Source organism: Triturus cristatus, chromosome 1_2, assembly GCF_964204655.1.
Source record: "Triturus cristatus chromosome 1_2, aTriCri1.1, whole genome shotgun sequence".
Classification (NCBI taxonomy): domain Eukaryota; kingdom Metazoa; phylum Chordata; class Amphibia; order Caudata; family Salamandridae; genus Triturus; species Triturus cristatus.
The window spans coordinates 769610750-769638316 of NC_140580.1; the positions used below are offsets into that span (position 1 = coordinate 769610750).

The window sequence follows — 27567 nt, forward strand, 5'->3', positions numbered from 1 at the left end:
TTTCATCAGGCCACGTTATATAGTTTTTCCTGGTTGTAGCTTATTTTTGAATGTGTCATATTTTGTTTGATATTTATTTTATTTCAATTTCATTTAATTATGAGGTATCTTTATAAAAGTTGGAATTCAAGTATTTTAAAAAAATGTTATGGGTATGGGGTTTATCTGACGATTGGGTGGATAGAGTTTTTATATTAAGATAACTTTAATAATTTATTTTTGGGGGTTGGAGTGCAACTATTAAGTTTGTTGGTTACATTGTTTTTAAATTAGATACATTGGAGGGTTCAAATAAAAAAATATATATTTATAGGTGTATTGGCTATATTGCGTTTAACGATTGGGTTTTTAGATTTTGGGTTTTGTAAATATTTTATCAAAATTTGGGCTTATGCATGGAATATTAGTATATGCGAACCCCAAATCTGAAATGCATTTAGGTTTAGAGTTGGGATAGTATTTTTGCCCAGTCCAATGTATACACTTTATCCAATGTAATAGGTAGGGAAGTCTTATCGCACCCACTCAGCCCCCCTATTTTATCACTATCACAATGTTTAATGGGACTGGAGTTAGTATGGCAAATGTTACTCCTTGATTTAACCACCAGTAGTTTACCTGTTTTCAATCCTACTACTCATACACACACTCATGGACATACTAGTAACCAGCGATGGACATTTGGTTGTAAGTTCCTTAATAATTATCAACCAGTTTATCAAATTAGGCATTTAGATAGAATCAGTGAAGCCATAAAACGGTAATGTTGTATCAGAAAAAGAAACAAAAGATGTTTGATGGAAAATTGTACATTACATGCTGTACGATTATAGTGCAAAACTCAATAAAAATATGTAGAGAAAATTCAGTCCAACTCTTCACAAGAAATCTCAGTGGGACAATTCCCACCTGATTCCTACCATATCACACGCTGAGTCTCTAAAGGATATTCTCTGTCTCCTTTTTTCCTTCACACCTCACTCTAGCCTCTCTTCCAGATTAGTAGCTGTAGGCACCTCCTCTCTAAGTCTCTTGCAGTTGACACAAGTTGTACACCCGTACTTTCACACACACTGCAAACATGTTGCATATTAAGCCTTATAAAATGTTCTGTTTCCATCTAAGCATGTCAGGCCATGAGGATATTCAAATGTAACACCTCCAAACCACGAATTCTGTCTGTCAAATATAAGATGTAACACCATAAACTTGCCTCAGAGTGCATGAGCCAGCCTTCCTGGAATTGCAAACTGTAAGAGTTTGCTTTTAAGGAACACAGATCCCAGGACCCTGCTAAACTAAATACAGAATATTGCATACTACCCAAATAACCTAATGCAATTTTCCAATGACATGCTCTGTGAGAAAATATGGTCAATTGAACATATGACCGGCTCGCACTGGCCTCATTTGCAAGCTCACCTGGGCATTCTGATGTCTGCTATAAAGGAGCAGGTGCCTGAAGCTTTTTGCCCGTGTAAGGTTGCCTGACTTATCCTTTGCTGAAACTATGCCCTGTAGTCTACTTGTATACATGACCCAAAGTCCCTTTGTAAAGCCCTCTGCCTTCTGTGGGTTCCCTTTGCAGCCTCAGGCCTCTTCTCTGGATGATTTGCACCTAACTGCCTAAGATAGTTCTCTGCCCGCATCAGTGCTTAATTTGTAAAAAAATGAAGTGCCAGGGCCCTTCTTGGAAGGCCACTGCAGCATGCCCCACCCAAACCCTGCCAGCGCTGACAATGACAGTACCAACATAACACTTAATCATTGCACTCCTAGAAGTGTGACAATTCAGACTCTTTCAGACCACGCGCAGTTAATATAATGGCAGGTGAATGGCCGTCACCTCCAGATGCTTCAACACCCTCCGCATCCTCCGCAAGACCTTCAAGTGGATCCCCCCTGAATCAAGAAAGACAGTCACCCACGCACTCATCACCAGCAGACTGGACTATGGAAAAGAACTCTACGCCGGCATCAACAAGTCCCTACACTGCAAACTTCAGACAATACAGAACACCGCCGCCAGACTCATCCTCGGCATTCCCCGACACAAACACATCAATTAAGACCTACGAAGTCTCCACTGGCTCCCTGTGGAGAAAAGAACCACTTTCAAAATCCTCACTCACACCTACAAATGCCTACACAACAACGGACCCAAATACCCCAACAACAGAATCAACTTCCACGTACCCAAAAGAAACCTCCGATCTTCCAACCTCGCACTGGCCGAAACCCTGCGCATCCACAGAGCCAGAGCAGGCGGAAGATCCTTCTCTCACATTGCAGCCAAGACCTGCTCATCAGACGCTCCCCCTCCCTGAACACCTTCAGGAAGACCCTCAAGACCTGGCTCTTCGGCTAAACAGATCTGCGGACCCTCCCCCCCCAGCGCCTTGAGACCCTCAAGGGTGAGTAGCGTGCTTACAATTGCCTGATCGAGAGGCTAGCATTATTAATTTCCAATGTATATTGACTTAATAAACACAGTTGTTGAGCTCATTTAAAAAAAAGACTGTGCCACCATGTGGTGGACTAACACTAGAGCCGGTGCTGACAATTAAGTGCCTGTGCTGAGCACCGTAAACCACTGGCACAAATTAAGCACTGGTGCACATGGCCATGGCAGTAACTGTCAAACATGGACAGCAGGAGCTCTGAAAGGAGGCTGAAGTCCAGGGGCATAAGGCATGGCCCTGCAGTGCAGGGGGGTAACATTGAGAGTGCCCCCAACCCTTCAGGGGACCCACGTTCAGCTTGAATATCTGTATAATAAGGGAGACTCAGGGTTCCCTTATCACATTCTGCATGGAGGCCCCATTATTTTGCATTACGCCACATCTGAAGCTCGCCCCTTATTCTCCCTCCGCTCTGTGAAACTACTTTTCTTCATTTGCTAGAAAAACAATTAGAAAAGAGGAGCTGAGGAGAACATCCCACTCAATCTTTCCACAGCTCCAGTAATGCTGGAACTTGCCTTTGCCCTTCTCTTTACATTCTGAAATCCAAATATCCTGGATAGAAAGGGGAGAGAGCCAGAATGTGTAGTTTAGGGAAGTGAAGGGTTAACAGCAGGGGCCTATCCAAGTGTTTTTCGCACACTGGTTCTCCATTGTCTTCAATGAAGATGACAACTTTTCAATATTGTTATGCATGTTACGGGATCGAAACGTTGCACAGCGAACTCAGCCTTTCATCCTCTGAAGGTAGTTAAAATGACTACTGTTTTGACAGGTTACAGTAGCAACGGCTGTATACAGCAATTAAAGAGGCCAAATGGGTGGCAAACAGATCTTCAGAAAACACGTTATTTATAATCATTATGGGCCTCATTACGATGTCGGGTGGACTAATGTCTGCCCGACACTGTTGAAGTTTGAAACCGTCCGAGCTTAGGTCGGCAGTTCCGATTGCAGACTAGGATGCGACCGCCTATAGGGCAGTCACAAACCTCCATTTTTCAATGGAAGCTTGTGCAGCAGGAGGAAAGGGCCCGCAGCAGAAGCTTCCATTGAAAAATGGATGTTTGCAAACATCCCTACAACGCGTGGCACACAGTGCTGGGAAATTCAGGGGGGCACCATTGGTGCCCCTAAGGCCCCATAGCAGAGGACCACAGGGGATGAGGGCCCTGCTAGGGGGCCCCCAAAGTCACTTTCTGACAGCCTTTCCATAAAAGGTCGAGACATGGAAAGGCTGTTGGAAACCAAAATTGTAATCCCGATGACGGAGCTAAGGCTGGCTCTGCCGTCAATTAAGGGATTACAGTTCCGCTTCTCTTCCGACGGGCTCCGTGAGCCAGATGGAAAAGGAGCGGAATCCCCCTACGGGTTTCCCTCTGACCGGGTTCATCATAATACGGCAGCTTGAGGGAAACCATCCATGTCGGGCGAAAAGCCTCCGACAGACTATCGGATGGTTTTCTGCCTAACATCCAAATCGGCCCTATATAGTTAGTTCCTTTACCAGTCATTCTGATGCACCCACACACAGTTCTCATGCCTTTGTGATACTTCTGGCTTTACCTTGTTAGTTCTTCGTGATCACCTTACATATTGAATCTTCACATTCTAGACCTTTCAAATTCCATGTAAGCGTTCTTGTCTAAAAATCATCCAAGCAGCCTTATCATGTCTAGATAGAATACACAATAGGCACAACATCTTTATAGCTTCAGAAACTGCTTTCGTTCATGTGTGTTAAATGCTTAAGCTGGGTCAGAGTGAGACAAAAAATATCCCAGGACACCAAAATAAAAGTGACCCACATAAGCAGATCATACAGCTAAAAAAGTGGCCCACATTTGTAAATCAGGTCATTTTTAACTTGTTAAAATCTTCTGTTTATGTGTTGTGCAAGCTGTGGAAGATTACATGGATGTGAACCTGCTGCAGGCAATGTTTAGGGAAATAATTGGGAAATCAATAGTAAATCCTGCCCACCTGACCATAAAACAGGACCACAAGCTGCTTAAAACCGGCCTACACACTGATCTGTCAGACCCACCCACCGGGCACTGCCAGATTGCTCTTAAAGGCCAGTCCCACCCTGTGCTTACGGATCTCTGAAAAGTTCCTCCATGAAATGAACGTATAAGATTTCAGGCAGATGCCTGTTGACTAAGTTTCTGATTAAAACAAAAATACTTTTCTTCTCTTTAGACCCTTCACATCAAGCGTCTGTTTCTAAGCGCTGTGCATACAAATGTTACTATAACCCACTGTGATGGTCCTCAGTCTACTGACTCAGGAAGGACTGAAGTAGAATCTCTTATTCTGGGATCCCAACTTGTGATGGTCTGATCTCTGGCCAGCATTATTTCAATGGGCCATCCTGCCAGAAAGATTGGAATGGTTAACCTTATAAAATCTCTGGCATTCTCACCCTCGCCATATTAAATTGAGTATCACTGTGACCGGGGCCATAGAAGACTTTGACCTTAAAATACCACAAAAGTTTCCAGGATCAAAACCTTTTTTCATGGATACTAGAGGTTACCCTGATGGAATTGGTGTTCGGTTGCTTACAAACCAACAAAGACACAAGAGATGAATGACTGAATGAATGAAAAAGATTTGTTAAACGCAAAAAATGCCAAAAGGTGTCAAGGTGCTAGTAGCAAGATAGTCTGAAGAAGAAGAGAAATAGAAGAAGCTAACTAGTGGCTGTTAAGAAGTGAATAGCCATGTCTTTAAGGACTTACAGACTATGGTGTGGGATTGAGACAATAGAAATTGAAACCCAAAAGGTTACATCTAAGAAATAACCAAAAACTACTGTCTTTGAAGCAACAGAGAAGGTCTAAGGCTTACCATGCAAGTAATGTATGGTGCTGGAGGTCTGGACTTTGGACACTGCACGAAGCACGCCAACCGTGGAAGAACGCCACTCTATGCTGCTCCGCTCCCATAAGGAGATCGTTGCGACTATCAGCGACTGCAGCTCTGAGGTCTTCAGGAGTTCCTCCACCCCCTCAGTCTGGCTGCAAATATTCAACATTACCTGAGAAAATGGGAATCCAAATGAGATGTCAGTCAGGCCGTCAGTGAGCTGGTTGTAGTTAACTGGAGGGAGAAACACTGAGTGAAGGAATTAGTGTGAGAGACATTATGGACTAGTGTGGCAAAAATGAAAGTGTGTGTTGGTCAAGAAAAAGGTGGAAAAGAGAAGGCAGGAGATCGAAGGAATAAATGAATCTGGAAAGAGGGGAAAAGGATGGAAACTTGAAAAGGGAACATTAAAATATGACTGTGAGTCTAAGGCTTTTGTTTTCCCTGTGTGCTGCACTCATCAGAACAATGTCGGAGTCCCTCTGTTTGTGTATGACTCTTTCAGCTTCTTGTATTTTATGCAAGCCTGCTTTGCACATTTCGTGTATCCATGATATGCCAAAGAACAGCACAGAAGTTTACACTGAAGTACAGAACTGAATATTCCGAAGTGGTGCATTGCGCTGTGGTGTGTGGTTGAGGAGGCATGTTGATTGTAGTGTATAGTACAATGCAAGAAACATTGCAGAGTCAATTGACATCATTTGTAGCATGATACAGTACTGTACTATATTGTATACAGTAATACAGAGTGGACTGCCGTGTGAGGCCGTGTTGTACAGGGTTAGCTGTAGTGGCATGAACTAGTGTAGAGTGTGGTCAGTGGCGTAAAGTAAGATGATGGGGCCCCCCCTGCAGAATCTGAAGAGGGGCCCATGAGTCTCCCATATCTCACAGCTATTCACTGGCTGGGGCCACCTTGAAGGGTTATGGGGGCCCTGAAGGGCTGGGGGCTGCCCATCGCCCCAGGGGCTGCAGGGGCCTGCGTTATGTCCCTGTGTGTGGTTCAGTGTTGCATGGTATCTGATCAAGAGCAGGAGATCTGGATCACCACTTGACACTTGTCACTCAAGAATACTTCATCATTTAGTAATGGAGATTTTATCTGGGTTCTCCCGTGGTGGCCGGCACGGATCACGTATAGTGGGGGGAGGGATGTAAAAAAAAACTAAAAAATTTATCTTATCGCTGCATCTCTCCGTCTCTCCTTCGTGTCGTACTCGGGCTGGAACAGGATGCCGGAAGCACCCAGGCTCCCCTGCCCAATCACAACGCTGCAATGCAGCTTTGTGATTTGTCTGAGCGACGAGGTTTGGCACTCAGACAGGTACTGTGGGCCTGGAAATGTTCTCCACCCAGGCTGTAATGCAGCTTGCGTGGAGAACATGCACAGTGTGCAAGACGTTAGGCCGGCACAAGCATCATGCGCACTTGGAGTGGGCAAACCATTCATCCCTTGACCTGCTCTGAGAGCAGAGCAGCCCCGCCCACCACGGCCGCAAAGCAGCAGGAGCAAAAAAAATGATAATATAATTGAGTCATTATCATTTTATTTTTCCTTTAGTTACACTGCTTAAAAGCAGTGGCACGACGCTCCTCCGCCTTAGCGGAGGAGCCACCACAGGTGCTTCTCCCGACCATGAACCACTCAATGTAAACCGACCCTGCTACGTTCATCTCAAACATGCAAAGGCCAGTGTATTATTGAAGAAACAATCTTGGTACTCCAATGAATAATCACATTTCTGGCTTAGTTTCACTTGTTTAAAATAGGCCAATAAGAGATTTTGTTAAAAGACTGCACTTAGTTGACCTAATTGGACTTGGCATTTGGCCCGCCATGGAAAAGAATGAGTTATAGTCTTAGGCCTTGATGACCCTTAGGATGTAAAATAGTCATTTGCCACTTTTTCTCTGGAACCTTAGCTAAAAAAAGAGAAAGGGTCTGAATTAGAGTTTGGCAAACAGGTACTCCATCACAAAATTGACGATTATTCCATTTGCCTTATTACAAATGCAACAGGATATTCAATATCCTTGAAAAGTAAAGTTGTGACAGAGTAACCCCTCCACCAAACTCCGATGTGTGAGATGGGATGCTCCATCAAAACATGACGGCCATCCCATCCTCCATATTACAGGTACCATATGCAATAATGCACTTGTAATACCGCAGGTGGGGCATCCACCGTGTTTCTGATAGCGTATGAATAAGGCCTTAAATGTTGTCTGCTCCCTGTGTCCGTGTGAAATGGTACGCGCAAGCCCAATAGAGCTACATTTGGCTTGAGATCGCTGTGGCAAGCAAGTTTCAAGTTTTTTTTTTTAAGGATGGAATTGGCTTTCGAGGGGAAATGTCGCTTTGAAACATTTATTTGGCTCGAGCACCAGATTCCAAGTGGAATGCTGCTTTTCTAATGTCTCTTTGTATGGACAAGTGTGTTGCATTGTTGTTCTTTGATGTATAAATCTTAAATAAAGAGTTAAAAAAAAAAAAGGATGGAATTGGCTACTTTCAGAATTAGCTTCAAAAAAGGGCATCCTTCATTTTTTTAACTGCCGAATGTTTGTAGAATTAAAAACAAATAAAAAAAACCTCGAAGCGCATGTTGCAATGACAAATAGGCAAAGAGCGAGAGAGAACATAGGGTGTAGCTCAGATTATGGAAACAAGGGGAGACATAGCAAAAGTACAAGATGAAAATGAATGACATGAAAGCCTGGCAACATTTGAGGCCTTTCTAATAATCTGCAGGTCCAAATTGAAGGAGGTTTTCATCCTTCACTCTAGACTCTAGAGTGATACGTGTAGCTATCCCAATTGCTAAATGTGATTTAATGTTTACTGGAGGAAGTTCTCAATTTGTTTAGTCGGATCTGTTTATTGGACTCAAGATATTGCATATTCTTCTTCCAAACGCCTGCAGCAATAAAGCCACTTTTTGGATATACACTGGGACCAGGCACATTTCTCAGCAGATACATCCTACTTATCTACATGAGGCCTTTGCAGAAGAAAATGTGGGACAATGGCCCACTAGTCTGTTTTAGGTGATAGCTCAACCCTTCATATTCTTATATACAAGTGTTTTTGTCACACTTAAATGATGCTTTTTTCTTTATTTCTTAGCCACGTGCTATATTGCTGCATGTAGGTTGAAAAATATATGTATTGTACATAGGACACATGGCTTGAAGTTCAGCAGGTAGGCACTTCCATTTATTCAGGAAGTAGTTTATTCAGCAAGCAGCAATATGGCGTGGGTTCTTGATAAAGTATCTCTGAATGTAATCTAACTACTCAGGCACACCAAAAGTACTGTGTAGGTGGGACCCACACTCCAAATTCAAGAGAAAACAAAGGGTTTCATTCCAAGTCTTTCACATGGACATTTTCAAAACGTGTGTTTATTCTGAAGGGGTAAGCAATCTTCGACTCTTCCAGCCAGCACGTGTTTCGCTCTGGGCAGCATACAGAGAGCTTTTTCAAGGCTGCAAATGGAATTAAATCAATAAAACGCAAGAGCATTCTGACTGTATTCGATGACATGAACTTCCACCTCACCTTAGCAGCATTAAAATTATAGTGGTGAAATGATTAAGGGAAACAGATCTGGCATCGTTCCACGCAAGGGGTGGACCATAGTTTTTGTTGTTTTTTCTTATGGTTTATGGAACGTATGTTTTAAATGATTTTGAGGATTTAGAAGCCTATTCTCACCTTAAAATTAAACCTCGTTGTGCAAAAGGCCGGATATGAAAATGTAAATTGATGTACGATCTAACACTGATTGGCAGTCCAAGAATGCTATAGAAAAGCTCTAATTTTTCCTGCATATTCATAATGATGTGGTTTAGTAGAAAAGCTAGGGGTAGGCAGAGTTAATTCGGTTTTTTGCGTATCGCACCCAATTCTCAAACTACATATTGTACGTCTGCTATCGGAGAGAGTGTATGAAAATCAGGACTTTTGCTACACTTTTCACCCTGAGATCCCCATTTCCATTTTGTGCTCACAAGAATAAATTCCTTTTCTTTACGAATGACTGTGTACTGTTGCAAAACATTTCTGCTCGGACTAACTCTCTGAAGAGGGAAAGCGACTCGGTCAGTGTAAGAGTACGGAAAATTACGCAAACTACGGGTAGCCCAATAATCATAGTCTAACAGTGCTTAATTTGTAAATAAGTGCCAGGGCCCTTCTCAGGAGGCCACTACAGCCTGCACCACTCATTGCCCCTGCCAGCACTGCCAATGGCAGAACCAACACAGGTACTATTGCATTGCTAGAAGTGTGACAATTCAAACTATCCCAGGCCACCCAAAATGATAATAATGGTGAGAGCGACAGATGTTAATAATTTATAATGTCTATTAACAACAAATACTGTTATTGTGCTTATCTAAAAATGTTGACCGACAGCACCATCTTGGGGTGGAATGTCACTAGAGTTGGTGCTGAAAATTCAGTGCAGGTGCCAAGCACCAGAAACCACCGGCTCAAAATAAGCACTGGAGTCTACACGAGATTAGGCTTCTGTAATCAGAATTACACACTAACCCTACAAATGCCTGGCCTCGATCAATATACATTGTTGAAAGCCTCCAGGAGAAATGGCCAGCACTTACTTCTCTTACACATTACTGAGGATCATTTTCATGAAACCCTGTAGGTATTTCTGTAGACAGGAAAATATATATTGTTACGAAGTAATGGGAGACTGTCTGTAGGAATGTCTACTGATTATTAGTGAACTGTTTGAATAATTAATGCAGGGATTTATTTTTCGCAGGAGCATTTTCGTATTTCTGGGCACCTGTCAGTCAATAATACTTTTATTTGATTTCGTTAAAAATTGTAAAAGAATGGAAAAAGCACATAATACAAAATGATTTAAAATGGGGATTTGTAGGGTGCAAAAGATAAAAACACAGTGCGGTCATATACTCAATCGTCATCAATGGTTAAAATAAGAAATATTACATTTGTAATCAGTTCAAATTATAAAAGATACAAGGCGGTTCAATGAGGAAAAGTCAGAGAATAGTGCCTGTGCAAATGGAGAGTGTCCGAGCAGTCTAGTCAAAGCCACTCAAGTTAATTCCTTTTTTTTTGTCTAATTCTTTGGATGCCATTTTTCAAAACATAATGGCTCCGCAGGACAGTTGGATTGATAGGCCTCCAGGCGCTCGACCTCGGACCTGGGTAACTGGGTTCGAGTCTCGGTAATGACGCCGAACATCCTGTGATTCTGGGCAAATCACGTAATCTCCCCGTGCCTAACAAAGAATGAATGCGTGTCCTCAAGTAATGTAACTGGTGCTATGTAAAGCGCTCTGATACCTGATTGGATTTTGGTCAAGTACGCGCTATATAAAACTCTGCAAAAAAAAATAAAAAATTGTATGACTGCAGCGCTGCATGACCTTAATTGGTTTTTCTTAAAGATCTCGCAAAGGCCAATTTTTTGAGTTTCTAGTAGCGAGGGGCAGATGCATAGGAGATGTAATAGTGTCTCTTCTCCTTGTCCGCACCAGGGGCATTCTTTTGTCGGCCATGTACACTTCCATTTCGCGGTCAAATCCTTTGTGGGGAATGACCCCAGCCGCAACAGCGTCAGATAGTGTTTTTTATGATGTAAGAAGTGTTCAGACAAATGCGGTTGAGGTTTTAGCATCAGGTAAGATTGAATCACTGCCCATGCATGATTTTCTTGGAGAAGGCAGTTCTGGCCATTAACAACGAGATTTGTTTGGTTGCACTATTCACTGCATTTTTGAACCCAGAGTAGGAGGTAGTTGTATACCAGGCTTCCTCGAGGTGTAGGTCCGCGAAGGATTGCTTTAAAACTGTGACGATCAATTATTTAGCCTTGCTTGCTTTTCAATTTCTTCCCAGCAGAAGTGGGCTAAAGTATTGTCTTCTGCTTGCCTCATCCACCAGTAATATTTGAGCACCGCCCCTTGTCTGGCTGGTTTCTGGTTTTAAAGCCCATATTCCAATAGAATTTGTGCTTGAGAGATATATCGGGGGGATTAAAAACAGACTCTTGAAGGAACTCGATTGGGCTTGGTTTAAGGCGACGGCATCTTTTGTGTTCATGATTTCCGACCCATACGATATAGTTGGTATGAATTTTGCTGCGATTACCTTCAGCAGGTGACCTGTTGAACAGCCTTTTAGCTTCCTCTCTAGAATTTTAAAGGCATAGAGGAGCTATTTTGCTTTCATTTTCCCTTGATCCAGGTGTTGCTTAAAGTTAAGGTTGTGATCGAGTTGAAACCCTAGGTATTTGTACGAATCCACCTGGGATATTGGTTTGTCATCTCCCTCTCTGGGCACCTGTAGATGCTATTTTCTGATTCAAGTGACTAACTTTAGGATCTATTTATACCAGCTGTTTCTGATCTGTAGGGAATGCCCATTTGAATGAAAAGGTCTGATTTCTTTAACAGGCCCTCCAAAAGTACTCCGAAAGTGTGGAACCAACATTTCTTTGAGGAACATTCCCTCCTATATTAATTAGCTGTGTCTCTACTCAAAAATGTGTTTAGCTTTTTGTTTTGGCTACATTTCTAAATTCTTCCAATTCTCTTTCCACAGGGCCTCCTTGAAGAACGGTTCATGCTGTTACACATTAATCAGGACAACCAGGGCCCCAAATCTCCCTTGACTGTCACCCATTCCACCTGTCACTAACTGTCCGCTGTGATTCATCCAATAAAATCCCCCCAAAAAACATAGCACACCAAATCCCCTAACTCCCCCCACCCTGCATTCCTGCCTCATTAGCCCAAACATGCCCCGCCCAACTTGCAAAGTACGTGTTGTCCGTAACATAATATAGATTAATCGGGAAGGGCAGCCCACACCACATTAAAACTAATAAGAGTCAGTGGGAATGTTTAGTTACCCCTCTACAGGAGACCTTATTAGGCGTCTCTGTGGACAGTGCCAGTTCTTGAGATTAATCCAGCAAGGGCATTGCAGCGTTTATCAACTCAACCCACACCATCAAGCAATCAATAACTATGCTTAAGTCAAAGACTGTGTATCAGCAGATGAGAGCCCATAAGGACTATGCTCATGCGTCCACCATGAGATTTGGTGATCGGCGCCCTTCAGGGGAGTCATGAGGTTCCAGTACTGTTCCAAGCCTCCGGTCACGAGTCAAGTCTTTGAAAAATAGGTCCAAACGGCCCTCGGTTCCTTCAGGGACCCCCATCACCCTGATTTTGTTCCGACGAGACCTCCATTCCTGATTAGCTATCTTAGCCGTAAGTATAGCATTGTTTTTGGTGAGGGTTTGGACCTGTTCCTCCAAGCGCTCTGTCATGGATTGGAGTTTGTTGATCGGGGACTCCACCGGTTTCACCTGGTCAGATTTTTTCCTGACATCTGCCTTCATCAGGTTTACGTCATTGTGACTGTATTTAATTTGGGCTCAAAATTCCCTCTCAGGTCCTGTATTGTCACTAATATTTCTCGTAGAGTGAGCTCTTTGTCCCGTTGCAGGGCGGGGGGAATCCACCCCCTCCTTGGAATGCTGAGAGGCTACATTCTCAGTGGCCATGAGTACTGTGCATTTATCTATTTTATTGGACTTTATTAGCTGTGCCCCATAATTTCTGACCATTGCAGGCATGGTAGCTTGTCACCACTCTCAAAGTCCACCGGCAATTTGCACCAGTTACTACAATGTCTGTTGCTCCGTGACCCACGATAATCTGCACCAAGTTCACTTCACCAGTAGGGCCTAGGCCATATACACTATTCATCAGTCTCACAGGGGGGGCTACTTGTGTCCGGTGAAGCCCTGGGGGGGCAACTTCCAACCACAGCCACCCACCAGGTCATGCACATTCACTGACAGCCCGTGGGGCCCGCACAGAGCTCACCTCGGCCACACAGCTCCTCAGTGCCCGAACCGCAGCAGGGAGTCCCGCACCCCAGGAGACACAGGTGGATATTCTGTTGGGCCTCCGGGGAGTCTCTGCAGGCCTTCACCAGGGGGCATTTTGATTTGCCAGACGTGCTCACGGGCAGATCCAGGCCCAGGAGATGCGCTGCTACCTTCAATAGCTTTTCAGCTCCCACCCAGTCATATGCCCCCGCTGTCCCATGCAGGAACATGTGCTGTTTATCTGGTCAGACATGGCACTCGGGGACCGGCCCACAGGAGCAGAAGTTAGCGGGGGTAGGAAGGGCCTGCCGGAGTCCCCGAAGGAGCCCATGTTCACTGCTGGGCACCACCAGCAATTTAACCCACACACCCAACCACCAATACCGGCGACTCTCTTCGCCAGACGGGCACGAAACTGCTCCGGTTACTGCTTCTCCTCCGTCATTGTCTGGGGTGGGGCGCCTCGATCGATTCTCCGTGGCTGCAGCCCCTTTGTCTCTCCGGCCTAGAGGCGGCACTGACCGCATGCGCTCCACCAGGCAGCCTCAGCTTCAAGAGCGTCTCTCTCTTCCTCACGGAGGGCTCAGATGACCAGAACACCAATCTGGTCCAAAGAGTGCACACAGGCTGTGCTGGTGTCACCTTGTAGTGAGTTTCTAGATAGCCTGATAGACATCTTGGCCAGTCTTATGGTGAAGAAAACCCAGATCATAATTCTAGGAGATCTGAACTTTCACCTTGGTGATCAGAATCTCCCTAACATTAAGAGGCTGCTGCAAGACCTTGAGGGGCTACAACTACCCCAACTGATAACCTCTGCCACACATATTAAGGGACATATACTTGATCTATTAATTCCTAACGATCCCAAAATCTCAGCACCCCCCAGTACCTATGCCTTGGTCAGACACCATTTTTACCCTTTTGCACTTTGTAAGACGGGAGCCGGAAAGAAAAATTATCAACCCACTTTCATCACCCAGAAGAGGAACTGGTCTAAGCTAAACACAGAAGAATGGGGGGAATCTCTAGTTTCCTCTGCTCCCAAGACACTGGGTAGTGTTGAAGAAGTATATTCCAGTTGGAGAAGCTGGATCACACAATCACTGGATAGGGTGCCCCTAAAACAATTCCTAAAAAAAATGAAGTCCAAAAGGGCACCATGGTTTAACTCACAACTAGCGTCTTTAAGGAATAAATTGTAAACAAGTTGAAAGGGAATGGAGGTAGAACTACGATGTGCTAATTAAAGTTAGGTACAAGGCAGCCATTAGACTATACCATAATAATATCAAAGATGCCCAGGCAAAATCTCTCTAGCAAAAAATTAAGCAGTCTCAGAATTCATCCAAGGAACTCTTTAAAGTGGTCAAAGCCTTAACCACCCTAACTCATGACACCCCACCTCTAAGGCTTCGGAGGAAAAATGTAATGACCTAGAGACTTATTTCCACTTAAAAAGTCATGGATATTTATAGGTCCTTTCAGGATAGGAGTGAGACAGTGATATGCCAGTAAAGGGATCATGTGTGGATCTCTTCTACCCCTGCCCTAACTTGTTTCCCATATACTAATAAAAATGATGTGCGGTCTCTTATGGATAAGGTCAGATCAGGCTCACCACTAGATCCAGCTGCACCCCAAGTACTTGCTAAAGTCATTGACTATTTGCTCCCATCAATAGTGGAAATCATTAATCTCTCATTAGAGGTAGTCGAAGTTCCAAAAGCTTGGAAACAAGCAATAATTAGACCTTTATTTAAAAAATTCAGTTTAGATCCAGCTCAACCGGGGAACTATCGACCGATATCACTTCTACCACTAATTGTTAAACTAATAGAGAAATATGTAAATAGAGCTCTAGTGGAGTTTCTGGAAACTAATCTCTGCCCCCATACCACGCAGATGGGCTTTCGTGCACAGCACAGCGTGGAATCAGCTCTGCTAGCAGTGTCAGAAGAATTCAAAATAACCTTGGATCAAGGCCGCTCAGCTGCCATTTTACACCTAGACCGCAGTGTGGCAATTGATACCATTGATCATTCCATTTTACTAAATAGACTGATGGAAATCGGTATCCAAGATAAAGCGTTGGAGTGGCTTGCATCTTTCTTAAAGGGCAGATCCTTCCAAATCATGTAAGCCAACCTTTTTTCAAAAACAATGCCACTGACATGCGGGGTGCCACTGGGCTCCTCGCTTAGCTCCATATTGTTTAACATCTATATGGGGAAGTTGGCTGATATAGTCCAGGAGTTCGGTATCTCTATGATATTGTATGCAGATGACACACAGTTGCTGGTCTCCCTTGACTCCAGAACTAATGGTGAACCAGATCTTTTAGCGCCATGTTTGGAAAGGGTATTGGAATGGATGACAAGCAGCTGTCTGAAATTAAACGGGGACAAAACAAAACAGATTTGATGGTCTCGGGTAAAAATGTGGTCCCTAGGCCTCTGATTAGCAGGCCTAACTGTAGGGTATGTCACCAGTCCCGTGCTCTACTATTAAAATTCTTGGCTTCTGGCTCGACAGGGAAATAACAATGGAGACCCAAGCAAAGAAACTTGCAGGCACCTGTTTTGAGTTACTCAGAACACTCCGTAAGACCCTGGAACTTTTTTCTCATGCAGTTAAGAAAGATAGTAATCCATGCACTGGTCACATCTCGTCTTGACTATGGAAACTCCCTTTATCAAAATTGGTCATCAAAAAACTCCAGGTTGTGCAGATTGCTGCAATGAGACTTCTGTGTAAGGTCCCAATACAGGAACCAGTGGGAAAGCATCTAAGAGCACTACATTGGCTTCCGATCGAGGCTAGAGTCAAATTCAAGGCACTTTGTTTGACACACAAAGCCATACACAACAATGGCCCCCGTTAAATTAGAGACTTGGTGAGCCTATATGTCCCTAACTAATGCCTGATATCCTGCACGGAACGGTTACCAAAAATGACTAGAATTAAAAGAGCCAGATGGAGCGGTACATCCTTCGTATATCTGGCACCCAAGCTTTGGAATTCTCTTCCACGGGGAATCAGATTCCTGGAAGCAGAACCAACCTTCCTTAAAAAGCTTACCACCTGGTTTTTCCATCAGTGACATTAAAGTCCCCTCTGACTTTCGCACCATATTCTGACCTCTAGTGCTGGGAAGCCCTTGGCCAGCTACACGCTCTATAAATCCTATAACATAACATAGGATCCAAAACTGAATACTATCTACAAATCTATTTTATTTTCTGGCTCAGAAAAACATGGAGACATGGAGATCTGCCTGACAGAGAGTCCAACAGGCCATTTGACTTTGAACTTAATAAGGTGTGCATGTCAGTGCCAGGAAGTGACTGGATCTGCCATTGTGTGCCTGGGTCTGTCCCAGACACCCACCCTCCTCAAGGAATGACTCCCTCTGACCCTTTCACTCAACCTTGGAGCCCATTTCCCCCACAATGCAATCTTGCCCTCAAAGCTTTTGCATTTAAGAGCTGAGGGCACACCGTAAAGAAGTGAATCTAAATATATGACATGGATTCCACCTTTCATAACAACTCAGTGAGATTAGCACTTTTTGTTGCTAACTCATGTGTGTGTCAAAGTTTGAGTTGTGGCTTGAGTGACTCGGTCGTCATCATTCCAAAGTTTGGCCATGCTTTGTCGTTATCCTACAATATCTGAGAGATTTTAAACTGAATTCTCCAAGAAACTCTGCCTCAAACGGAGCATGCCAGCCTGCCATCTTTGATGTCCTGCAAGAAGCATGGAATGACTTTAGGAAAAGCATTCACTAGTATGGTTCCAAATTACAGACAAGAGGCCAAAAAAAATGCTTTTTATTCAATGCATCAGGAGAATTTCATCGACAAATAAAAAAAGTCTTGGGCTGAAATGCTGTATTTCCTCAAGGTGCAACATCAGATCTTCCCATTTGCCCTGTACCTGGGAGACCCTACTTAATGGAGTAAATCATATGGCTAGCAATTCAGAACATGCTGATTTCTCTCAATAATCCGACACAATCTGCCCTTAAGCTTCCACCTGATCAACGTCTTTTTAAGAAGCACCTAAAAGGCACAATGTGTCGAGAATTATGTTATTGTTTAAAAGGGGCTCAGAGTCAGCAGCCATGTAATGAAGGGCTGGTGGTAAAGGGGCCCTGGTCTCGAGTTTTGCCTACCTCCTTCAAACAAATATTGTGTGATTTGTGGTTAAGCCAGACCTAGATACTCTTTTCTCTGCAATTGTACATCACAAGGTGAGTAATCAGATCTTCCCATGTTTGGTGCATCATTTCTATTAAATAAATCACATGGCCCTGGTTCTTAGGAAGATCTTGCTCTCTTTGAATAGTCCCTTGATTGTCTTTCTGCCACTGAAAACTCAGCATTGTTTAAATATGTCTTTTACCAGTTGCTAAGAGAACTTGTTGATGTTTTCTGTCCCCAGTGAGTTTTCCATGACAAGAACCCACCTCTGTAAGGTATAAGAATAAATGCTACACTGCCACCATGCTACCCAAGAAATGGCGGACATCCCACAGCACCTGTTGGTTAATCCAGCCTTTGAAACATTGAGAAAGTAGAGAATGTCCTTTCCTGTCTCAGTTCCTGCACCATAGAACTTCTCCAGGTCACTTGAGTTTAATAAAGACATGTCTGTTTTCTAATCAAAGCCACATCCCCACCCCCATCCCTTTTGCCCTCAGCTTCACAGTGGCAACAGACAACATGGGGGAATGGATGTTGTGGTACACTAGTGTGCATGTGAATGTTCTCAGATGTGAATTAAGTATTCTGTGTCGGAGAGTGTATGTTATAGATGGTTGAGTGTGCAATTTGGGAGTGTAGGTGTGCAGCCTCATATGTACTTTAGTGCACTGTAAAATGAAACATATTGTGTGATGTGGTCTGAATTGTGAGACACTTTGATGGAGTGTTGATGTGGTATGATATATAATCTCTAGTAATGAATTGGGGGGTAACATTTGTTTTAGTATGGTTGTATCCGGTGTGCAGGGTTGAGAGGGGTGTAATCTAGAGTCAATGTAACAGGCGCATCCATCAAGCTTTCAGCTCTTTACCTGAGTGAACATTTCCTGCAGAGTACAATCCAAGTCATCCTTCAAAGGTGCCTGTCCAGTGTCTAGCGGAAAAGCGAAGAAAAGGTAAAGGCATTGCAGGCAGACATCTGGGAGGCCGCTTCGAATGATTGGACGCAGGGTCTCCTGAGAGAGAGGGCAACAGAGGCATCATGGTCATATCTCTGAGGTGATAGGAAACCTTGATTAAAACTGTTACTAAAATTAATGTAAAGTTCAGTGATTATGTTATGCCCCTACTTTGCATAACACAATACCAAGCTACACCACAGATGAACACTGTAATTACTCTAAAGCTTAGTTTTCTTCCTCTGCTAAATTAGTAGTTAGTAAATGTGCTTACAGTGTCAATATATACTATGTTGCAACAATGGTAACCACAATTTGTATTTTTAATTGGTATTAATGGACTGGTTCGACCCTACACTTTAGTTTTATAAAGTTACTGCCATTTACTACTACTTACTCACCAATATGAAATAATAGTTCGATCTTCTTCATAAAAGATGCACGAAAGTCAGTTGTACATTTTCTACAATTGCAATTCACTAGTTTGCACATTCATGAGAAAGCACAGTAGTAGATTGTATCTTGTTTTACATCATTTCAAAGGAACTACAGCAGTTTATCAACTGAGCCCAGCCCAAGTATGCTACACTGCCCAGGGTGAGATGCAAGTACTAATATTTTCTGGTACAGGGATTCTTAGATAAATGCGTCTCAGGCATGAAATCTTAATTTTTTTGGTTTCTGACCTATAGTACTTGGGCCTCTGCAGCGTGATGAGTCTCCCAAAGGAGTCTCATATATTGCATGCTTTATTTAAATGGATTATGAGCTGCAGCCAGTAGCACTCTCCTTTTAATATAAGACCATCTTATTGTGGACAAAAATAGTAAGGAAGTCTGGGTATATCACAGGGAACATCTATGAAGAGAGTGTGCACACTGCACACATTGCTTTTGTTGATGATGGTGAGAAGTGAATATATATGTTTACTGTATGGTGACATGAATCCATTCTAGATCTCTGAATTGCAGGGTTCATTTAAAGTATTCCTGCTATCCTCTGACAATCTACTTGCCAGCTACAGTTGCCCATTATCCTCATCCTCCTCCACTCTCTGAATCTCCTCTTCTCCAAAAAATAAAAACCAGTTCATTATCCCTGGTATTCTATTGACTAGGAATAAACTCCAGTCCCACGCAAAGCTAGCATTGCCTAAGCATCAGTCCTACACAACACAGGCACTGGCTTACATGAATGTCATTCCTATTACGACTACACCTCTAGACACTCCTCTCACCAAATCCGTAACCTCAACCTCACGTTGCATGCTACATAACCGTAGATCAGCAATTAAGCACACGCTGGAAATCTCTCAAACAATCTCACACTATGACCATGACTTACTAATCCTTACTGAGACTTGGTTTAGTGACACATCACACAACATAATGGACCTTCTACTTCCTATAAACTATACCATCATCAGAAATTATCGTGTTGGGAGAGTAGGGGGAGGCATCCCAGCCATATTCCAAGACTCCTTACGTTGCAGGGAGTCACCCACCTTTGAATGCTTATCACTAATTCTACATGCACAACACAGCCCCCCTTTCAGATTAAATGCTACCTTTCACCCACCAGGTGATAATAATGCTTTTATTTAGGAATTCATGGATCTTGCAAATAATCAATCAATGCAGAGCACCGAAGTGATCTTTTTGGAAGACTTTAATCTTTACTGGGATATTAATGAAGATTCAGCTGTCAACCCTCTAGCCTCGTTTCTGGCTGGGAATGAGCTGACCCAACACATCTTAAAACCAACATACACTAAAGGAGCCATGCTACACTTGATAGTCTCAAAAGAAACGCTACTCGTAGTGGATTAGCCCATACCGATAGACTGGTCTGATCATTTTCTCATCCCTTTTTCCCTGTGACTCTTGCACTCCGTGTCCATGAGGTAATCAAAATAAGCAAAAACCTGGCTTTGCGGCACTACGAACATCGATGTCAGCATTCTCAGTGACAATGTACAGAACATTCTACCACTCATCCGCCTTAGACTTGAATGTCATTGAGGCATCTGCACACAGCTTTACCTGCCTTTCAGATCTGCTTGATGAGGTGGCTCTACTCCGGAGCAAAAAGAAAAGACTCAAGCTATCAGCTCCCTGGTTTAACAAAGCTTTATATGAAGAAAGAAGAGTCCTGAAAACTCTGGAGAAGAAATTAAGACAATCACCGTTCACTTTTAACCTCACATACCTCAGTGATGCAAGATCACTCTACAAAAAGCATATTTTCGGTGCGAAATCAAATGATGTCCCATCACTTCTTGACTCAGCCAACAACTGACCGAAACAACTCTCTATTCTGGTCAAAGCCTACAGTTTTCCCTCTATGTCCATGTTCACTGCACTTGTCAGCCCAACCTCGAAAGTAAAAGAAATCATTCAATTCTTTGACACCAAATCAAAATCACTTCTGTGTCAAGACGATTGCCCTTATCATACTCCTCTGTGCAAATCTAAAAACACTAGGCAGCTCTTTGACATAATTAGAGAGGAAGTCTTACTGAAGACTATCATGAAAACAAAACCATCAGATCAATTTATGAACACTATCCAGGGTAACATAGCGAAAGGCCTTTATACACTCCCTTATTGGACTAAACTGGTAAATCTATCAATCAGTCAAGGAATCTTTCCTGACTGCCTGAAGACATATCAAATCACCCCACTTCTCAAAAAATACTCTGCAGATGTGAACGACCTCAACACTTTTCGCCCTGTCTCCAACCTCCAATTACTGGCAAAAACCATCAAGAGATGAGTCACTGATCAACTTACCCATCACATCAGAGACAACAACCTCCTAGTTGAATGCTAATCTCGCTTCAATCAAGCCTGCAACACTGAAACAGCACTGTGTAAGTGGTTGATGATGTACTAAGAGTTCTTGACTCGGGCAACGCCTGCCTCCTGAGTCTTCTCAACCTATCAGCAGCCTTTGATACAGCTAACCACTCTATGCTTCTTGATACACACAAAAATCGAATAGACATTGATGGCACTGTCCTTGAATGGTTTGATTTATTACTCACAGGCAGACCACAGAGAGTAAAAATATACAATTGTTTCTCAGCACCGAAGGCTGTAGAATAAGGATTACCTCAAGAATTCATCATTACTTGGACCCTATTCAACCTTTACATTGAGCCCCTCAGAAAATGTGATCCTCTACCTACAATATGCAGATGATACCTAACTATGCTTAAAGGTCTCCTCTCCCAATGACATCTCACATTTTTCTAACACTTTAACTTCTGTTCAAGACTGCATGACTTCTAACTAGGGGTGGGTGAAGCTCGCAGATTTGTTCACCACGGAATTCTGCAGAAAAACCCTGCAAAATTCCACATAGTTCCGTGAGTAGGCGGGGTTGCTCAGTCACCCCTAGTATTCTGCCTTCGTCGTCTCTTCCAGGCCATACTGATATAAAAAGCCCGTTAAATATTCCACACATTGGGCCCGATTCACAGAAGTAATCTGAGACAAAATCCTAAACTTACTACTTTTGGTATTCACAGAAGGCATTTAGTAGTAGTAAAGTTAGGATTTTGTCTTAAGTCTGTCTTAAGTCTGTCCTAAGTTTGTCTTAAGTCTGTCTTAAGTCAAACTTAAGACAAAATCCTAACTTTACTACTACTAAATGCCTTCTGTGAATACCAAAAGTAGTATGTTTAGGATTTTGTCTCAGATTAGTTCTGTGAATCGACTCCCATTGATAGCGCTGCAAGGCAGAGCACTTAAGTATGCACAGAGGCACCTTGAACACCGGATAATGTATTACCTTTCAATTTTAAACCTAGGGCAAGAGAAACCCAAACCGACAACTGACAGTCGAGAAATTAAGTTCGTCGCAGGCGCAGCACAATTCTGTGAGTCTTAGTTCTCATATAATGAGGCAGCCGCATGACTTCAGCGCCGAGGCTGTCAGATTTCTTGGTGCAAAATACATACTTGAAGGCACTGAATCAAACAGACGTCTGAGACATGGGTACGCCTTAGCCAGTCTGGAAGTCTGTTGTCCTGTGCAATAAATAACAAGGCACACCTTTAGCAACAGAGAATCTTACCTGCAGCCTTCCGCCGGGGTGTGCCCCCCCTGCCAGACTCATGGTGCTTTGGTTGTTGCTACGGTGCTCAAATTCAAAGGCTCAGAAAGGCGAAAAGCCTCACAGGAGCTTTCTGTTGTCAGTTGCTTATCCGCACAGTTGTACTCATGGCTATCGAGCATCAATCAACTCCATCCACACTCATCTGGCAGAGCTGTAGATATTAAAGAAAGACTACTGCTTCACACAGCTCTCAGACTGCCATGTTGCAGCTCAAACACTGACTTTCTCTGCCCATGACATAGTAGGCCACTGGCTTGTGTGCCGCTAAACTCTGCTTTACTGTGGTTGGCGGAGTTTTACCGAACTCCACATTCCAAGTGGAGTGCCGGAGCCACATGACTCCGCAAACCCTGTCGGCAACCAGAGTTCACCGCCCACCCTTACTTCTGACTGCCTAAAACTAAACCTTTCTAAAACTGAATTCTTCCAAATTTCTACAGTGCTACCTCCACTTCCATTACAATTCTGGATGGACACATTCAATATTCTAACTAATAAACCCACCATTGTGACAGAACAAAATCCATAGGAGCCATCTGAGATAAAAGACTAAATATTAAATGGCAAATCAACAACATGGCCAAAAATGGCAATATCAACTCCACTTCATTCCAGAGCAGGATTTGAAAACTCTTTTTCATTCCATAGTGCTCTCAAGACTTGACTACTGTAACTCTCTCTTGAATGGTCTCCTCAAAACCCATCTCTCTCTCCTTAAATCGACTGTACATTCAGCAGCACACTTCTTCTGTAGGGCCAATAGAAATGATCACATCTTACTGATGCCACTTACTCTACAAAGGCTGCCCTTTGAAGCCAGGACCATATGCAAGACTGCTTGTATCACACACAAGGCCTTTCACACGTCCATTCCACTCTACCCGACAGACAAGCTCAAGCTCTTACCAGACCATCGTACAATGACGAAGCGCTGCTACTTGAACCCCCAACCTTTAAAAAGGAATGACTCATGGCACAATTCTTCTCAGGAAATGTGACTAGAATATGCAACTCCAAATCTTCAAACCAAGCATCACTCCACATAGACGGCTCTCTCAACATAGGAGTTGAAAGCACTCCTCCTTCAAAAACATTTTGTGTAGTCTCAACAATGATATTTGCCATGGGACTGGCTTCACATATCCCTCATCTTGATTTGGGCATCAATACGCAAGCAGCGACCTCCTTAATGTATATATGTGTCTTAAACATTTGAATCTGTGTCTTTTGTTATGATCTATAATTTCAGGTACTTACCTTCTTGGTCAGTATATGTTTTTGAAATCTTATACTTTGTAATGAACCTTGTTCATTGTAAAGCGCTTTGGCACCTTTGGGTAATGTCCGCTCTATATAAAAATGTATAAATAAAATAACAAAAATAAATTCCCTTATTTGGGATGGGAGGGCTTTTGGTGGGGTAGGGGAATTATGATGTGATGTCAGAGTAACATTTGAAGGCTAGAACATCAGGAACATATCTCAAAGGCCATGTGCTCAAAGATCGTCAGAGAACGAAAGGGCCAGGAAAACACTAAAATCCAGAAGGGAACTAAAGAGACCAATAGTCCAATGGCATTTAGAAACTGACTACGCATTACATTAACTACAAACAAAAGTAGGGATAGCCTAAAAAACAAACATATTCATACTATCACAATAGCAAACAACCAATTCCTGAAAAAAACTGCAATGAAGACACCTCCTACAAGCTGAGGTGAGTACTTCTTTATTCGCTCTGAAGAAGCTGTGATGCAGCTACCGCCTGCACATCACAGTAACTGCTCCAACAGCCCCCCTGCCTTTAATTCCAGGACATTCTATGTTCCATGAAAAACCCTAGAGCCTGGGGCGCAACATATCTCACCCCTTTAACATTGACAATATCTATATAAAGCAAACTTTCATGAGAATAGAGAAATGTGATTCACACTGAATTACTAAGTACAGGCAATTCAGTTAGTGGTATAATCTAAAAATACATTTTCAACTAAAACAATACAGTGAAAGTAAACATAAATAAAGTGAGAAGAATTACAAACTTTAACATATATAAAATGAATGCATGTCTTATTGCAGGAAAATTCAATGACATCATCCTTAAAACGATCAGGAAAACACCCTGAGAATGAGCTCTAGTGGGACGCGAAGTCACACCCTCCTCTTCATCATCATTGCTTCCCATACGATTCTGCACTAACTCCACTTCGAAATTAGGGCCCATCACCCTGTCCTTATTCTATACACGGCCATCACTCGCAAGCACAGTATGAGACAACACTTGGACCACATGTACTGGAGGAGAATACATCGACACTCCTTTCCCAACATGGACAGCCAGTATCATTCTTTCACGTACGCCTTCCCCTTACAACCTTCTTGGTTTTGATAACCAGTTTGAACTTCTACCCTGTCATCCACAACTTTGCCCAAACGAGAAGTATCAACAGTTTTGTGACCCATCCAATCCCGATTCAGATTAGAACCAGGGATAGGCTCTCTCAGCAAAACAAAGGTGTCATCTGCATGGCCCACAGTATTTTGTGAACTGAACAATTCCAATCCAGTTTGTTGTTTAACACTAACTGGTCCTTCAACGTTCAGATGAATCATTCTACCAGACCATTAATCCTAGGATGATCCAACGATGTGCATGTGTGATTAATACCATAATTAAACTTTTTTTTAATCAATCGTGTGCCCATTATCAAGCACCATCTAGTTGAGATGACCTTCTCAACTGAAAACTCTCTGTAAGACTTCTACCACAGTATGTATTTCAATATAATTCACAAACACCACCTTCGGCCACTTTGACGTTTTATCCATGTTACAAATGGAGGTCTCTAGTTAGCAGTTGCTTCCACCCTGTCCAAGTAGAGACCCTTATACTAGTCAGGGTAAGGGAGTTACACACCCAAGATAACTCCTGGTCATCCCTTTGGTAGCTTGGCATGAGCAGTCAAGCTTATCTCAGAGGCAAAGTGTTAAAGCATTTGTCCATAAACGCACAGTAATACAGTGAAAAATAGCCAATCTTTATCTGAATAAAACATGACCAAAATGACAAACATCCAACTTACACAGGCAAAGATATTCCTTTAAAAAGGTTCAAAATAGTTCAATTCATAGAAAACTATGTATGCATCACTTTTGAGTGCAATGTACCTGGGATGCATCAAAATCAAAAGTCAAAAGCAGGCGCAGGCGAGATGAAGTGCCGAAAACAAACCGTTTTGTCGATTCCTTACTCTCAGGGAAGGTGCTGTGTCGATTCCTTACTGCCAGAAGAGGTGATGCGTTGATTCCTTGCTGCGGTGTACAGAAGGTGATGCGTCCATTCCTTGCTGTCAGGGAAGGTGATATGCCGAATCCGTTCTGTGAGGGGAGGTGATGCGCCGAGTTTTGGACATGTGGCCGTGGTTCCTTACTGCTGGACAATGTTGATGAAGACTTGGTGCACAGGTGTGATGCATAGAAAATCCAGTTGTGCTGGGTGGATGCGGCGAAACAGGCACTGCATCTATTTCCCAGCCACGATGCAAGTGATGCATCGAAACTTTAGCCACACAGCAGGGCCTGCGTCAGAGTCGGTGCCTCGGACATCAGCGACACAGTGCTCGGGACTTGGGCTGCGGTGATCTTCATGCCACACGGCAGGCACTGCATCGAATCTTCTGCCGCACTGTGGCAATGCTTTGGTTTTTCTACTACACGTCAAGCTTGCAATGGGAGAAAGAGGCGCTGAAGACCGGTGCATGGATTTTCTTCTTTTCTAGTTTTTTTGCAGCAAAAGCCACCTCCAAGGGCCCAGAACTGGAATTGGCACCACTTGGCTGGTCAGAACTCCAAGCAGAGTAGTTTAGGGGCTGCAGATGAAGCCTTTGATGGTACTGAGACTTCTTAACAGGAGGCAAGCACACACAAGCCCATGGAGAACCTTGGCAAGCAGGATGATGAAGAGAAAGTCTAGACCTTTCACTATCCAAGGCAGAAACAGCAAGCAGTAGGCCAACACAACACTGCAACAATGAGAGTGGCAGTTCTCCTCCTACAGCTTCTCCAACTCTTCTTCTTCTTGACAGAATCTCCTCTTAGTCCAGAAGTATTCTGAAGTTATGGTGTCACAGCTCCTGTACTTATACCATTTTTTGCCTTTGAAGTAGGCAAACATCAAAGGAAATCCCTTATTGTGCACAAGTCCCTGCCTTTTCCTGACCTGGCTCCAGAAACACTGCAGGGAGGTGGAGACAGCTTTGTGTGAAGACAGGCACAGCCCTATTCAGGTTTCAGTGATAATTCCTCCCACCACTCTAGCTCAGGAATACCCATAAGCCTGGTGATGAGCCATTAGGATATGCAGGGCACACCTCAGCTCCCTTTGTGTGACTGTCTAGTGTGAATGCACAAACAGCCCAACTGTCAGTCTAAATCTGACATGGATGCCAAAAGCAGGAGAGAAGCATAGAATGGCAAAGCAAGAAAAGTCTCACTGTCTAAAAGCGGCATTTTCAAACAAGCAATTCAAAAACCAACTTCACTAAACTATGCAGTTTAAATGGTTAGTTCAGAGACCCCATACTCCACATCTCTATCTCTTCGTAATTATTTACTTGTAAGATGTTACAAGGCGGCTTCAATGATAACCTATAGGAAAGATAGTCCTTGCAATGGTGAAAAACAAAATAAGCAGCATTTCATTATCAGGACATGTAAAACACACTTTTAAATACACTGCTCCCTGCCCATGGGGCTACCTAGGGCCTACCTTAGGGGGTGCCTAACATTTAGTAAAAGGGAAGGTTTGGGCATAGCAAGTGGGAGCACTTTCCAGGTTGACATGGCAGTTTAAAACTGTACTCACACTGCAGTGGCAGGATTGAGACATGATTGCAGGACTACTCATGTGGGTGGCACAATCAGTGCTTCAGGCCCATTAATAGCATTTGATTTACAGGCCCTGGACACACACAGTGCACTTTACTAGGGACTTACCAGTGATTCAAATATGCCAATCATGGATAACCAATCACAATCATA

The 27567-nt window shown here is 43.2% G+C and overlaps 1 protein-coding gene across 2 annotated transcripts in view; it reads right to left on the minus strand.

Moving 5' to 3' along the window:
- Nucleotides 1–27567, minus strand: part of WDFY4 (WDFY family member 4) — an 821140-nt gene that overhangs the window by 619173 nt on the left and 174400 nt on the right. For both annotated transcript variants that reach the window (XM_085608765.1, XM_085608766.1), the window contains 2 exons: nt 18318–18461; nt 5316–5505 (listed from right to left, as the gene is read on the minus strand). In XM_085608765.1, coding sequence (XP_085464891.1) covers nt 5316–5505; nt 18318–18461 — 334 coding nt within the window. The remainder of the gene's footprint in view (nt 1–5315; nt 5506–18317; nt 18462–27567) is intronic.